The sequence below is a fragment of the Thalia democratica genome, chromosome 5 (genome assembly GCF_965202585.1).
Source record: "Thalia democratica chromosome 5, ktThaDemo2.hap1.1, whole genome shotgun sequence".
Classification (NCBI taxonomy): Eukaryota; Metazoa; Chordata; class Thaliacea; order Salpida; family Salpidae; genus Thalia; species Thalia democratica.
Genome location: NC_139169.1, coordinates 59763317 through 59780571, shown reverse-complemented (window position 1 = coordinate 59780571; position 17255 = coordinate 59763317). Strand labels below are relative to the sequence as shown.

Below are 17255 nucleotides of genomic sequence, written 5' to 3'. Positions count from 1 at the left end.
CTATAAAACAGATAATTTCGCGTTATATGTATTGTTTAAATCTAAATACATGTCTAGACTTTTTCAAAGGTTATATATATATATTTTTGATAAGTAATCTATGTTTTAGAGTCTGTAAAAATATGGTAATTAAAAGCTAAAGTATATAAAAAGTTAGCTAAAACTTAGTACAAAAATGTTAAGCTTTTTTAACTTAGGCTTTTCTAAATCAAAAGACTTAAATTTTCTTAAATAATTTTTAATTAAAATTTTAAATTTACATTACTTAAAAATGTAATTACTATTTATTTCTCTGTAATCCAACTACATTTTGTGATAGTATAGTAAAGTATTTTTTATATCATTAACAAAAACCAATAATTGATTACACTACAATTTTAATAAATTTTGGTGTTGTTTGTATAAAACTATTATTAACAAAAGCTAATTAATTATTAATGTCTTGATCTTCATAAAAAAAAAAACTCTATGTGAAAAATATATTTATGCGACACTCTTAAACCTTGTGTCTCACACAGTTGCCAGTTAATTAGGTATTAAATAACACACACGTTTTTATGGTTAAGTTTACTGCTAGTATAAAATTTTTGAAGTTTTTTTAACATTATTTTACTAACTTTCAATGTAGTGTAATCACAAGTACGACTTATTTTTAACAAACATTATGACAAGAAATTTAAGCAACTACTAACAGTTTTGATATTACATTTTTACAATGTTATTTGAATGGAACCCACTGGTGTCAATCAAAAAATGCTGAACAACTTTATGGTAGTATTGGTTGGTGAATAATTACGTTAAAATTTAATACCTACTTATAATTTATGCCAAGAATCAATTTGACTCCTTCATTAAGACAAGCTTTGGAGGGTTTTGAAGTAGTAATTGTGTGGTTATCATTATGGTGTTAAATACATTAACTGAATATTTAAATTGCATGATGAAAGACTTGTTAAAATTTTTGAAAGAGGTTATTTGCAAATTAATCTGACATTTCACAGCTAAACTTTTGACTTGAAACTGACAAATCGAAGTAATTAAATTTGTATTTAAGGAACATAGATAATATTAAGCCGATGTTTTTTTAATTCTAACACAATTTGGTGGTTTTACCTTCAGGTTTAGTATGAAATAAATATTTATGTTCTGTTCCTTAAGAACTTAAAATACTTATAAAATAAATAATAAACTTAACAAAGCTTTATCGTTAATACTAAAAGTAAAGTAGAAAAATTAATACAAATTTATTACAAAAAATTGACAACAACAAGCATGAATTTAAAAATATACAACATTAATCTAGACCAGTCGTATCTAAATTTTTTTGAGTCACATAATTACGTTGCAATGATTTAAGATATTATGAAAAAAGAAAATAACATAATAAATGAAGTTTAGAATTCCTATGGTTGGTTTTATTTGTTAGTATTAGTTTATTGGAACTTTAAAACTAAGACAGAATAAAATAAAATATTAGATGAAGTTTTGCCTAAAAATAGTTTCATTTTAGTCCAGATTTTCAGTGCACACTGCCCAGTTTTCATATTCATGACAATAATTGAAACATGTTTCCCAGTTTGATTACTTAAACTTATTTAAATATAGTTGCTCTATAAGTAAATATTTTGTGACTAATAACTTTAAGCAAGCAATTTCGTAGGGTTACTATAATTTCTATCAAAACTTACCTTGTCTGTTTTTGAAATATTTGATAATAAGCTTATTATTTTATAGACTGATGTTACTAGTTTGACTCTTTTTTACAATTTTGAAAAACTTAATAAGTTATTAACTTGATGTAAACAAAAAATAAGTTGGCAAAAAAATTGTAATCAATATTTCATTAAAAGATTTACATCTACACTCTACAGTTGTAAAACCAAATATTGCTAAAAAGTTGCAGTATATTTTAATGTAAATAAAAGTTTTATTACGTCTAATTATTAGCTAACTTAAACACTTTATTTATTTAAAAGTTTTCAAAGTTTCCAAAAAGTTTTAATATTTTTAAGGAAAACAGTAAAACAAATAAATCTTATAAGTATTAGTCATGAATTCTAACAAAATCATTTACTATGTTTTACAAAAAATTAAAGTTTTTAGTATTACGAAGTGTAGTAACGAATGGAAATGTTAAAATAGTATGAATCAAATAAATGAATTAAAAGGTGTTGCTAAAATATTTTTTTTTATACAAAATCTACCTTATAAGTCTATTTGTTTCTTATGTTTTGTTTTGAATAACATTAAGTATGTTAGTTTTTTTTTTAACATAGTAATTTTTGCTTACCGACTTCGATTTCAGACACTGAGAAATACGGACGATTATGCCCAGGTTAGCTATTGTGACGTCATCATATTAACACTTCATAGAAAGTTGCGAATTTCGCACTTTAGATGAGTAGCTTGATTAACTATAACTTTTAGCATGACTAATCATTTGTTCTTTTACTTTTTGTGAGAGTTTTTATTTCCGGTTATTTTTGAAAAACCTTAGTTGATAGATCATTTTTAGTCCTGATTTTTCTTTTTTTTTACTTTTTTTTATTCATTCATGAATAAGCATGCTCGATAAGTATAAAAATATTAAACAATTCTAACATATATTGTTTAAAGTATCTAGTTTAAAACACGCATTTGATTAAAGTTTGCTACTTTTTAATATAAATGCGAAACATCTTGTATTTACTTAATCAATTGTTATGCTTTTTAGAAACATAGTACTAGTATCCACTAAAACCATGTTAACTTACATGCTTAATTCACATTGTTTATTTAAAGCCCACAGTACAAGAACTTTAAAAAATTTATTATAATTTCACCAAAGCATCCAACCTGGTAAGAAAACCAAAAACTGCATTTCAATATTTATCAGCATAAAAAAGCATATTTTATCAACCCTAACTGCTGACGTGTTTTTAATGATTTATTTTGAAATATATTCTACATTATAACTCAAGAGAATCAATTTATTTTCTATCGAACAAAAGTATACGCTTTGTTCTAATAGTGTATGTTATTTTACCAGATGAAATAAATAAACTTTATTTAATCTTTCATTAGGTAATTTTTAATATTAGATAAATAGTCTGCAAATGCTTATTTTTTAAATGGTTGCTTTTGTCCTAACTTGTCCAAACTTTTTTTTGGTTTCTATCTGCTGTATAACTGCCTCAATATTCTTATAAAGCCTAACGTATGTGGAAACAACATAAAGTAAAATTGTTAATAAGTTCGTTAGTTGTTTATGAGTCTTAACACTAATATAGCTGTATAAATGTTTTTTTTTAATTTTGATAGTTTATGTTAACTATAAATCATATAATTCAAAGAAAATAGCGGTTTTAAAACTAAAAAAATTTTAGTTTTATTTAAAACAAAAAAATCATTTACTTACTTTTTGAAAACAACTCAATCCACTCCAAATCTATTTCACGTAACACACAGTTTTAGTTTATTATATTTAGTTATCAACATGGTTTTGTTAATTGTTATGTAACATATAGCGTGAAAAATATGTATAAAAGTTTTACAATAAAAACTAAAAAGTCTATATATTTAGCATATTTTAGATAATAATCTCTTAAAAGAAATGTTTCAGCAATAACTGCTATATTTGTGATGTGAAAAATATATACAATTTAAACTATAGAATACATTTATTTTTGTAACAAAGTTTTTTGTTTATCAGTTTTAGTTTAAAAATTTTTAAACACTCTTAAAACTCTTAAATATTTTTTAAAAGTTGTCAAAAAGATTATAAACCTTTGAAACTCATAATACAAATCTGTAGATTTCTTTGTGTATTTGCAATTGATTTGTTTATTTGTTGTATACTAAAGAACTATAATGACTGCATGATGTTTGAAACAAAATTATTTGTGTTTAGATTTCTGTGTTGTGATAGTCGTTTTTAAGTGTGATTGGAAATATTTTTTAATGTTAACTGTTACAGTACATGAAAACCTGGATAAGAAAGCATTTTTATTATTGTTGGATGAAACTTAGTTAAATTAAACTAATTTATATAATTAGCTTCAGTTTATTTAAAACTTTAGTTTAAGACTGTTTTAAAGATTATATTTTTCGTTCCTTCTGCCAAGGGACCCAAATATTTTCTCAGATTTGCAAATCTGGGAATATATTTTCACCCATCAGCAGAGGGCAAAGAGTCTTGTCAAGCAATTTTCTTACAACAAATTTGAGCTAAACTTCAGCTAGTTTCACTAAAGTATTCAACACAAAAAAAATCACGAACTTTTTTAATATATTAGCTCAAGCTGAGTAAAACTTTTAGTACGACACAAAGTTGGAATTTTTTAAAGTGAAATATTAAACAAACAAAAGATCATGCAAGCGTCTGGATCGAGGACCGGACTGAAGGAGGTGTTGGACGAGAGGGACGGGATGAACAAGAAGACGGAGATAGAGTTCGACGCCGTCAGCTGCAGCGTCATGGAGAACTGCGGCACGGTGAGGGTGAACGTGGTGAGGAGGGGAGACCTTTCGAAACCCGCCACAGTCAGGTGCGTTTTGTTCATTTGTGATAACAAACGCTGGGTGTTTTGACGAGATCGTTTCTTCTGACGACGTCTAAAACACGTATTGCAATCAAAACTTAGTTGAATTTAAAGAAAGAGCAGAAGTTTGCTTGAAACCTCTTTTAAATGTCGTTTGTGTTTTTGATTGGAAGTTTTTGTTGAAGGTACGAAACCATCGATGGTACAGCCAACGGGGGTGAAGATTACGTTGAAGTCAAAGGAGAACTCGTTTTTAACGCTAAAGTTTGTTTTCATTAAAAAATAAGTCTTTTAACTTATTTACAGTAGTTTGTAATCTAAAACTTAACCAAATTCTTCTATTGAGTAGCTTCCTTATAGGATTATTACTTAGCAAATTTAAAAGAGTCGTAGAAAACGATTGAGTTTTATATTTTTAAAACATTTTCTATTATGCTTCCAATATTTTGAACTATATTTTGCCATTTAAAATTTATAAATAAGTGCATTCATAGACTAGCTTCCTTTTCAAAATACCTTTTAACAAACTCGCAGGAGTCGAAGAAGGCGATTGAGGTGGAGGTAATAGACGACGACGTTTGGGAGCCGGATGAGACGTTCTTCATCAAATTGTCTCTTCCCGATCAGGTGAAGACGGAAGATTACGTGAGACTCGGGAAGAAAACAATCAACCAGATCACTATCATCAATGACGACGGTTATTTTTTGCGTTTAATGTTTAGATATTTTTATAATTATAATTAGATATAACCCCTATTTTATTGACTATGATAGAACGATTTTTTATTAACTTTAATCAAGTAATTTTTTCGACCACAATGACTGGGAGTTATTTAAAATGAAAATATAGATAGGTTGGTTTTATAATGTTTGATTTTAACGTCTGGAAAAAGTTATTTATTAATTTTTCAATCTTCTTTTAGTAGTTGACATTTTTCGTGTTTGTTATTGACAATTTAAATTTATTATGTTATGAATTTTTTATTGTATTTTAATTCGCTTTATTTTAAAGTTGAGAATGAATATTTAATTTCCAAATTCTTCAACACAGTTGTATTAAATTATTTATATGCTCATAGATTAATATTTTAAGACAACTTTCAAATATTTCAGCTTTTAAATATGCTTGAAAACCTATAAAATATAAATGAGTGTCTGAATAATTTTTGAATGGAAATTGTCTTTAAAACTTGATTACTCAAAAACTACTTGGTTTTTTAGTAATTTAGTTGTTGCTTTTCAGTTTATACCTATTATAACTTATTTTTAACTGAAAAAATATACATACTTACTACATTTTTCACGTCAATTAGAATTTTTTATAGTGATGATATAATTTTCACAAAACATGAGTTTGTGCAAGTTTTTTATGTTATTAATTTTATGAAACAGATTATATATTTTCTTACTGTTTTAATTAAAAAGTTAAAATATTGAAGCTCTAATTAAAGTGTTTACTCTTTCAACTGCACTTAAAACAACGACTTTGAAAAAACTGAATTTTCATCACGTTGATCGAACATTAAAAGCTTGAATTAAGTAAGACTGCAAAAGTTGAAACTTGTTAACTTAACATGAAACTTAACACTGTTTTCGTGCAGAACCCGGAACAGTTGAGTTCACGAAACCCTCGTACCTGGTGAAAGAGAGCGTCGGAACTTCGCAGATCCCGCTTCAGAGGTTCAGCGGCGCAGACGGAATCGTAGAAGTTGTTTGGCAGTTAGTTGATCATTAAAGTATTTTGTATTTCTGTGCAGATAGTTTGTTACAGTATTTTTAGGTGACAATAGCTTTAATATGATATTTTTTGAAGTCATTTGGCAATGGGTGGCATATAAATAAGACAAAAGAATTCTATTCAACAATTGTGATACTTGAATCAGCTATACAGAGACTTTTCAAACTATTGTTAATGACAACAACTGCATTGAAAATATTTATTTTGTTTTCCGTTGAAACATCTAAATTAGTAAATATTCTACTTTTTTTTTTTGATTTTATAAAAAATTCATTGTTATTTGAGACTAATATCTATTCATTCAACATAAATTGTTAATTTACTAGATATTTTTCAAACATCATAATACTTATATTTAAAACAAAAAAAGAAAAAAAAAGGTTTATTTATTATGTAAGAACATAAAATTAAACATCTTTATACTAAAGATTGAATGACTTCTTTCAATCTTTCAAAAAATTTGTTACAAATATATTAAAGGACGGCTGATTTGAGCGGAAAGGAAGGTCAACACTACATTGGTAAGGAGGGCACCATAGTGTTTGCACATGGGGAATGCGAGAAAAATATTGAAATTCCCATCATCAACGACCATGCTACTATAAAGGAAGAAAATTTCCAGGTAGTTCTTTGAATTAAGTTTATCTTTTTGTTTTTGTTTGCTTGGAGTCACTTAGTTATAGTTGTGAAATAATTATTACAAATAAAAGTTTCTTTGTTTTGATTATCGACCATGCAACTAAACAGGCAGTTAGTTGATTTATTTAACTTTATGACTTAAAAGTTATTGCTTTGATCATTTTGTTGTAGTGTTGTGGAAAAAAAAACAATTAGTTAAGTCATAGCTTTGTGTAAACTTTTGATTAATTCCGCGGTAAAGTTAATTGGATGAGCACAAAATTTGTTGCAATTTTTACATTTTTTGAGTAATTATATTTCAGAATTATTCCGCAAAACCAGAATTTGTAAAACATCAAAGAAATTTTGCTATGAGTAGTTCAGAAAAGTTATTAGAAATTCCATAAAAACTCTTATATTTTTTAAGAACAAGTTTTTAAAGCGGTTATAGTAAAAAACTAAAATCTAATTATTTTTTATTAATTTACAAAGTATTACTTGAATTTGATTTTTTTCTTAGTAGTTAAAATCTTTTTAGAAAAAAAAAGGATTTTTTTTTTAGATATTTAGATTTTTATAAGTAAAGTTAAAATCGCACAGTAAGTATAAAAGATAGTTCAAAAGTTTATTTATAAAAATCTAAATATCTAAATAAAAAAATCCTTTTTTTTTCTAAAAAGATTTATCGTTAGAAATCGGTTTACAAAAAAAAAGTTTATGTTTAATACTGATACGGTCTAGTAAAATATATCTTTAATTATATTTGAAGTATTTTTAAGTGTTTCTAAAAGCGTTGTACTAACAGTTTTTAGCAAAAAAAACTTATAAAGTTTGTAAACCTACAAAAAAAACTTTAATAACATTTAATTTCTTTCAAAATTTTAGTAAAATAATGCTTTTTTTGAATTTTAAAAACAAGATTATATTAAGGAAAATGCTCTATATATATTAAAAAAGCTGCTGAAATTTGTACTTTTTAAGAATTGAAATTATAGTACAAATTCTCCATGCTTTCAAGCTGCATCTCAAATGTGGGTATTTATGCGCGCGTTTGAGCAAAAAGGGAAAAGCACTTTAATAATTAATAGGGCTCCTTTGTTAACTCGGCTGATGACAGCAAAGAAAGCTTTTAATTGTAATAATTTCAATTCTGTTAAACTGTGACGAGCGTAGTTCTGTATGCAGATGCACTATATATGCATTTTTGCCATTGAAAATTTTTAGTTTCATTAGTATCGATCTCCTTTCGCCACTCTAAAAAGCTCCACGCGTATTTTCCACTATGATTGAATTCATTTCGCTTTCTTGCGAGGCCTCTAAATAAACTTGCAGTTGACTTGGTAAACTTTAAAGCTGCCTCTTTGGCCTGGGATGATTGCTTGTTGTTAGATACTTAGTTGTTTTTAAGTATTTGTTTTATTTTACAAAAACTAAAAAAAAAAACTTTTCTTGTGTAAGTTTTCATTAATATTTTGTCAACTTGAACCGTAAAATAAACCTCATTTATTTTATTTTATTTTAAATTTTAATAAAATTGTCTTAGTTTTTTACATGTACAAACTATATTTTTGTCTTTCTAACAGATCAATCTGGTGTCAATCAGCGAGGGGGCGAAATTGGGAAAAACCCAAAAAACAATCGTGACTGTTGTTGGCGACGACGGTTAGTTCTTGTTACGTCACAATTGATCATTGATCTATGTCTGATTATTCTAAAACTTTATAAAGTTGGTAGAAAACTTATGCTATTTTAAATAATCCTCTTTAAAAGTGGTTTAAGTTGTTTTGTTAGTTTTTTGTCATTAAAACATATATAAGTTGGCTATGTGAAAACTTGTTCCTACTTTTCCCTACAAATTTGCGTTACTTACAGAAGTAAACACAAGATAAAGTTTTGCAATAAGATTTTACACTGCTATTTTCGTCTTTTCACTATTGATTTTTGTTGCCTTGTTTCAGTTTTATTTCGTACGAGTTCAATACACTTTTGTTTGCTTTGAAACTTGAAGCAAGTTGTTGCGTTATAGTTGTGTTAGAGAATATAAATTAAATTGGAGGAATTAATATTTTTCAATTCAGTTTTAACAACTATCAAAGTTGCTGTCTAGGTAGTTTTCTTTCATACATATTTTTTGTTTCAGTTTAGTACTTGTTTATGTTTTAAGTGTACACTAATCATACTTTTAAAAGTTGTTTAGTTCAAGTATTCCCATACAATTTCTTCATCTCTAAAAACAGCAAAAACAGCAGTGATTTTTTGTCATAAGAATTTTCAAACTAGTTTAACCTTGAAATGGAATTACAGCCAAAAAGAGATTTTCACTCTGAATTAACTTTAACAATTAAATTGATCACAGTTGTAAACTAAACACAATCAATACAAACGATTTTTGTTTAGCTATGCCCTTACTTTAAACGGAAGCTGGTAAGCTAATTATCTGTGTTAATTTTATAAACGCTGCTCTAAACGAATTTTTGCACTTTGAATAAGTTTTTTATTAAATCACAAGCTTAATTTTAGCAGTGTAATGTTTTAGTTTTTTTTAATTTTTTATAGCAACTTTGTAAAAGCTTTTATCTTGTAAAACAAGAAATAATTGATTGTAACACAATAGGGATTTCATTAAGGTACGCTTTTTAAACCAAGCAAAATTGCTTACCTTACGATAAATGCGTGCCTAACAGTTTTGAAAAAAAAAAATAATTTTACACCGAGTTACAACTAATATCTACTTATTTTCAATAAAATTAGGTTAAATTTTAGTTTACTTCTAAAAATAACTAAACTGTTAAACTTTTTCAGTTATTTTAGTTTCTCTGGTCATTTGTAACTTTATCATTTTAGGCAGTAATTTAATCAAGTAGTGATATTATATGTTTTTACTCTTTTGTAAAGTAAAAAGTTTATAACTTTTCATAAGAGGTAGATGAAAAATAAGTTAAGTATTGAATTAAAGTATCCAGAAATCAAAATAAGTTTAGTTTTTGTTTTATATTTTTAAGCATTAGTTGTATATGCAGTAAAGTTTTAGTAAAGACTCTACAATAAGAGTTAGTGAGTTGATATTTTTTTATTTTCAGAAAGATTAGTTGAATTTCAAGGATACAGAAAGTAATAGAGAATGTTGCAGACACCTTAGAACAGTTGAACTCTACATGAGCAATTGAAAGTGATTCTTGGGTGTTCTGGTTAATACAAGAAAGCACATGACCTTTTCAGCGCTAGTTAAAATATAGAAAAAAATAAGTGTGTTAAATTTGCATTAATTATGTTAAGATGTTGTTTTTGTTTGTTTAACTTTATAGATTTTATAATATATATTAAGGATTTTTACTAAATATAAACCTCTATTGTTTTCAAGATTTTTCAAAGTCACCACTGAATATAAACTTGTAATCTATATAATTTTTTTTTCCAAAAATTATTTCTATGACTTGTTTGTGTCAAAACAAAGTTTAGATTGAAAATCTTGACATGTCAATATAATAAGATATATGTCAAATACTAAACCATGCTAACCACAATTTCGTCGAACTAAAACAAATTTTTATTTCTAATTTATCTAGGTTAAGGTGTTTTAAGAAGTTTTTTCATTTAATTTATTACTTACTTGTACACATCGATATAAATTTAAAATAAATAGTTTATAAAAGATAATTTGTGCATACATATAATACACTAAAAACGACTTTTTTAAATAGTTTAGAAAAAAAGCAACAAAACTTGTAGAATTCGACGGTCTTGTGAAGCGGGTGATCGCGAAGACCCATTTGAAGCTGCAGGGCCTGAAACTGGGCAGCCAGTCGTGGGCGGACCAGTTCAAAAACGCCATGTGCGTCAACGGTGGCGACATTGAGAACGCCAAGTGGATCGACTACGTCATGCATTTTCTCACGTTCGGCTTCAAAGTACGTTGATTTGTTAGATCTTGTGTACAAAACATAATTTAGTAGCTTTCTATATGTACTTGAATTTTTGCTGGGCGTTTTTAATTAATATATAAAACCTTTTTTTTAGTTTTGTATAGTTTTTTTAATCATATTAATTACTTGTTAATTATTACGTCATGATTTTCCTCACCTTCGGATTCAAAGTCGATTGATTTGTTAGATCTGTTAGGCTGCTCAGTAGAAAAGATAACTTAGTATTTTTTAATACTATTTATGATTTTGTTTAGGCGTAACTAATAAATACTTAAAACTAGTTTTTATATCGCACTGTGTTAATTTTTAAATCATGAGTTGTTGATATATTTTATTAAATTTATTTTGTTGAAAATTATTACAATTGCTTCAAATCTTACGTTTGAGTTTATCACAAATAATATATTATGTTTTCCAAACTCGTTTTCAAAATCGCCCACTTGGCAGAAATTTGAAAACTCTCTGTCCCTTTTGTTATATATATATATATATCATCTTTACTAGTAAGTCACTCAATTGATTTTTTGTTAAGTAACAATTTTTTGCCCCCTTTGTAGCCTAAGGAATAAACTTATTTTTGGTAAACTCTGCTCCAAATACACAACATCTGAAAAATATCTAGTCTTAGTTTTAATCTCCTAGTTACTAACAAATTTTCCAGGTGATATTCGCGATAGTGCCCCCGCCGTCCATCTGGGGCGGGTGGGCGTGCTTCTGCTGCGCCCTGGGATTCATCACCATACTGACCGTCCTCATCAAGGACCTGGCCGGAATATTCGGCTGTCTCATCGGTCTCAGAGTTTGTTTGTTTTTATTTGCCGTTTTAGTTTGAAAATTACGAAGCAGGTTTTTGGAGCGGTCCTTGCGCTTTGTTTGTTGCGTTTGAGCTAGTGAGTATGTATTTTAGAATTTCTACGTATAAAAAACAAGCTCTAAAGTTAATATAAAATGGTTTTGTATAAAAACTTGTGTTTAAGTCAAGTCATAGAATAAGTTTTCATAAACACAATTTTATAGTTTAATGTTTTAAGTAAACCACTAATAAAGTTCAACATCTTTGTGACTTAAGAATATGACTTTTTAGAGTAATTTAAAAAAAAATTGTTATTGAGTTCATCAAAGATAATGTTTGAAAACAACAAATTATGGTTAAAACGTGAGTTTTGTTAAAACATAAATTTTCAAAATAAAATTTTATATGAAAAATAATACAGCTCATAAGTTACACATATTTAGTCATATAATATAGTAATCTATTTATAAACAACAAAAGTAATTTTTAAGCTTGAATACTGCCCGTATAAACTTGTTATACTTCAGACTTAAATTTTTTAAAAGTTATGTTTATGAGTTAAAAGAAAACTTATTTTTATTATTGTTTTATCAAATCTTAATAATTTAATAGCTAACAGTCTTACTATTAAACTATCACAAAGAGTTATTGTACAAAAACTATGCTGTTTAGTTCTTTGTTTTTTTCCTAGATATTTTTCAAAGTAATGATAAACAAAAACAAAACTGCAACTTTCTTCTTTGTTTTTTTTTTTTAATGAATTTGAACTATCTTGCAAACAAAGCATAAATAATTAAGTACAAAAAAGTAGTTTCCAAAAATTTTTGTCTACTAACTTTCTTATAACAAATTAAGAAACGTTTTAGTCGTTTTTTTAAACAGACTATATCTGTATTTATGTATGTTTAAGTTATGACAAAAATATTCTTTTCTAAATAAGTAGCTGATTAAACGACTTTTTGTGATGATTTAGTAACACTAATCTATGCAGTCATAAATTGGTCAATATTTAACTAAATTAGTAATATATATTTTAAATATTATTTTACTGCTAAACACTTGTTTGGTAAAAGACTACATAAAAGTCTATGTTAAACAGTAAGAATTTTGTAATAAGAAAACAATTTTAGAAATTTGCCATGAATTTAAATATCCTTATAAACAAATTTGGATTGTTTTCTTTAACTTCAAAGTATAATCAAATGAAAAATGATACTGAAAACTTTCCAGCTGACAAAATTAAATCAACCAAATTAAAAGCTTTTCATTGTGCCATTTTGCTAACACAATTCTACAGAGTCGTAAATTGGTCATCATTGAACTCTTTCTGTAAAATGTGTTCTTTATTTACGGCAATTTTCAAAAAATGTTTTTAAAATAATGACGCTATTACAAATTTGTTAAAAAGAAAAAATAATGATTTTTTTTTAATTTTAAATTTATCAAATAAATTATTTTATTAAAAACTTCCCAGGCGACAGTGGACACGATCACATTAGTTTTTAAATTAGTTTTTATTTAAACTATATATAACAAAAATTCAGAAGTTTTTTTATTTATTTTTCAAAAAAATTGTTACTTGAATAGTTCTATCTCACAAACTTTTCCCAACACCTGACTTTAAAAAAAAGTGGCGCGAACTTAAACTTCCCATAACCAGTGAAGCAAAAAAATTTTTTTAAGTTTTAAAACCAAATTAAGCAGTTTTGTATAAAACTGTGCAGCCGACGGTGAACGCGATCACGCTGGTGGCGCTCGGCACCTCCCTGCCCGACCTCTTCGCCAGCCGCACCGCCGCAGTGCAGGAGAAGTACGCGGACAACTGCATCGGCAACGTGACGGGAAGCAACTCGGTCAACGTGTTTCTGGGGCTGGGCCTGCCGTGGATGATTGCCGCCATCTACTGGAAAGTCATGGTTCGACCCTTTGTACATGTGTTTTTGTGATGAAAAAAAGTAAAATATGTGTAATAGAAAGTTTGATAAACTGAAAACAACTTTGTTACATTAGTTGAAAAAACTTCAGTAGAAAATTAAAATTGTTTAAACAAACAGCATGTTTTTATAATCCTTTAATTTAATACAGAAAAACGAAACGTTCAAAGTGGAGGCAGACTCTCTCGCCTTCAGCGTCACATTGTACTCGATAGCAGCCGTCATCTGTCTCTCCTTCCTGGTGGCCAGGAGGTGTTTCAAGGTGTTCGGCAATGCAGAGTTGGGCGGACCGAAGGCGGCGAAATGGGGCACGGGGGTTTTTTTCGTGGCCCTGTGGTTCTTCTACGTTGCGTTGTCGTCACTGCAAGCTTACGAGTTCATCGAAGGTTTCTAATTTTTTCTGTCGTGGCGTTGAATTTATCCTGTTTTTTTTATTTGTTATTTCGAAACTGCTCGCAAAGGCTGTAATACTTTTTACAAGAAACTATTCGAATATGCTGTCATCAAAAAATCAGAACACTTTACATTCTCTTTCAACGGAAATTATTTATAAGAAACAAACCTACCTCGTTTGTTAAAACAAATTCTAATAATTGTGTTCTCAGCCTTAAAATCATAAGTTTATCAGGATTAGAGGTTTTTTATAATTTTCTATTATCTGTAGCACTAAAGTTATGTAATTACTTAATTTGGATTACACAGTAAATTACTAACTATAACAATAATTTGTTTTACTTTTCTGCAATTTTTAATTCTATTATATTTTTGGTTATTTTTTAGCAATTTCCTTAAAATTAGAAGAAGCTTTTATAGCATTACAAATATTAAAAACCTGCTTTACTAAGTCCATCAGAAAGCCAGTGTATTAAGTTGTGTAAGCTAATAATTGCATTTTTTATCAAAAACAATTATGCATCTCAATGTAAAGGAAAAACTAGAAAAAGTTGAGAAATTTATGTGTGATGCGGTGTTTGTAAGTAAAAATCTAAAATTTTATTGAACAATTAAAATATAAAACAATTTCTAACAAACTTCTCACTTATAAATTATTTATTTTTAAATAGAAATTTTTTTGTGCGTTTTTAGTTGTAGCTAAAATAACTTTTTTAACTAGAATGTTTTTACACAAACACACGTTATACATAACCTTCTGTAGATTTTTTACGTTGTTGGTTTTTGTTTAGTTTTCTTTGTAAAACTATTTAAAAACTATATGTAGCAAAGTATGACATTTTGATTAGCTTTGCACTTTTTTTTGACATTGAACTCAAGTTCCTAATTTTCTTTACAATTATATTTTAGAATTTTTTAAATAGCTTGATTTTGAATTGTATCAATAAATTTATAATATTAGTTTCTTTGGTATTGTTTACACTTTTTATAAAGTTATATACAAAATTAATACCTCTAATACATCAGCTAATTTGTATTTTTATGTTAAAAAGTTACATTTTTAAATAACTTTGTTAAAACTCAATTTGTTTTAATGGTTTATTTAAGTGTCAGATACGAGTTATGACCAAAAGTAAATGCTGTAAGACCCATGAAGCTCAATGTTGTTTATTTAATGTGCATCACCTTGTTTTACAGTACAATCATGTAGAAGTTTATTAGCTATTCAGCGTGTTTACTGATAAATAAAGGTTTCTCTAAATTTTGAATTAAATATGTTAAATATAAGTGTTTTTCAAAGAACATTTTTATAATATAAACAAACAGCAAATTTCGATTACATCTTTCCTAAGCTTAGAATGAATTTATCAGTATGCACTTTCTGCTTATGCTCTCTTTAATTTGATCGAAGATAATTAAATGCAAACGTGTTTTTTGAAAAAACTGATCAACTAAATTTGTTAGTAACTTTTTTTTGTACTAATTCTTTTTACAGCTGTTGTTTATAATAACTTTTTGTCGCCTTAATTCCATTGTAGAGTGTTTTTTTGGTGCTGATAAATTTTTATGATGTGTTTCTAATTAAAACTATGAGTGTTTTTATTTTCTAACATGATTTTTTTACGCTTTAATTATTATTCTTCACTAATTAAATATTTCCAATAACTGAAGTAAAGAAAATAAATAATTGAAAAAAATAAAGTTCTTAAAACATTAATTGTAAAAAATTCATAAGTTTTTGAAAAAAAAAATTTATCTATAAAAAATGTGGTGCAAAAATTGTACTATATGGTATAAAATTTATTTCTTTATAAGTTACATAAATACGAAAAGTTTACATCTTTAATAATTTAACTTATGTTTTTTACTAAATACAACACAAGTAATTTCTAAAAGAACGCATTAACATTCAGTTTTACGTTAATTATTTCAAGTAGTTTCGTAAACTATAATATGTATGCATCTAACTATATTTTTGGAAAAAATAAGAAACATTTTCATTAGTGAAGTACATATTATAGTAGGGGGAGGTAATTTTTGCAGTCGGCGGACCTGATATACAACAAAAGGACCTTTTAGTGCCCCTTATAAGAAGTACTTTCTAATTATATTCTAATATAATGATCGTTTAATAAGCACTACAGTATACTTGAAATTCAAATTGGGAGCACATTGCTTAGTTTTAAAAAGTAAAGATTCATGATTAATGTAACATAATTTTATACTCAATTACGCTTGCTATGATAAAAAAAAAAGTATATTAATTTATAACAAAAATTTATCTAAATGACATTACTAGACTTATTATTAATATAATTTTGTAGCACAAAAACTTACACCTAATTAAAAATGTATTACACAAAATAATAAAGTACATATGCACATATTTGATACATAATGATTTTTTGTGTTTTAAGATCCATGTTTCATAAGTAAAAAATGCTTGATTGATTATTTTTTAGAAAATATACTAATCGTAATTTTAAAAATTTAGTCCCTTTAACATAGATTTTTTTTTGACGATAAATTTTACATTTGTTAAGTCTATGAATATTATTTTATGATTGTAAAATGGTTTTTAAATACTGTAAAGATGTTTAACTATTTTGATTTTATAAAAAGGTTTTAGAATTAAAAACAATTAAATTATCTTTAAAAGTGAGTTTAAATCGTTTTGAAAATAGTAAGGCTTCGTGATCAAATCGCATTTTTCCACCTAGCAAAATGTTTATCTTGCTTCTTTTTTGTAGCTAAATACCAAAAAAAAGGCGTATGATTATTAAAGTGTGAAAACTTTAACATACACAAGTACTCAACTATACATAACAGTTTCTATGCTTTTTTTTCTAATCAAATATTATAAAGTAAGCTCCGGTTTTAACTGATGAAACTTGTATGTTATGGATGAGTCGACAATCTTTATAATTGAATGTTATCAAAATGAAAAAAGCACACAAAATGCTAGGTTTAGGACCTGGTGTATGAGAAAACCTTTCGGGTATCGAGTCCCACACCACTGATACAGTTTAATGTCTTGTCCAGGACAATTTGGTTTTATGTACAGACTTTCAAGATACCCATTTTATATTTTGTTATTTACGAAGCTGTTCGAGATAATAAAATTCAGGTTGCAGTTCGATTTTTTAAATAAAATAATAAAAAAATCAATCTATGTTTAAATTTAAACGCATATTACAAATGGCTATTTAAAACCATTAAAATGCCTTGTTGTGGTTTGTAATTAAATATAAGCTCAGAAAGTGTTTTGCAAAGTTAAATGTATGTCTTTAGTTAATTTAAATGTAATTTCAGTATTTTGGATAACGTTTCGTATAT

At 26.9% G+C, this 17255-nt stretch overlaps 1 protein-coding gene across 2 annotated transcripts in view; it reads left to right on the top strand.

The window, feature by feature from the left end:
* LOC145835357 (sodium/calcium exchanger 3-like) overlaps window positions 1-14876 on the top strand; it is a 29717-nt gene extending 14841 nt beyond the window's left edge. The window contains exons 7-17 of one of the 2 annotated variants that reach the window (XM_082942916.1): window positions 2306-2335; window positions 4348-4526; window positions 4706-4784; window positions 5055-5217; window positions 6122-6239; window positions 6739-6880; window positions 8460-8538; window positions 10606-10784; window positions 11461-11598; window positions 13317-13508; window positions 13678-14876. In XM_082942916.1, the coding sequence (XP_082799042.1) occupies window positions 2306-2335; window positions 4348-4526; window positions 4706-4784; window positions 5055-5217; window positions 6122-6239; window positions 6739-6880; window positions 8460-8538; window positions 10606-10784; window positions 11461-11598; window positions 13317-13508; window positions 13678-13920 (1542 nt within the window). In that variant the 3' untranslated portion in view covers window positions 13921-14876. The remainder of the gene's footprint in view (window positions 1-2305; window positions 2336-4347; window positions 4527-4705; window positions 4785-5054; window positions 5218-6121; window positions 6240-6738; window positions 6881-8459; window positions 8539-10605; window positions 10785-11460; window positions 11599-13316; window positions 13509-13677) is intronic. The other variant, XM_082942917.1, reaches the window with a different exon arrangement.
* Window positions 14877-17255: the final 2379 nt, after the last annotated feature.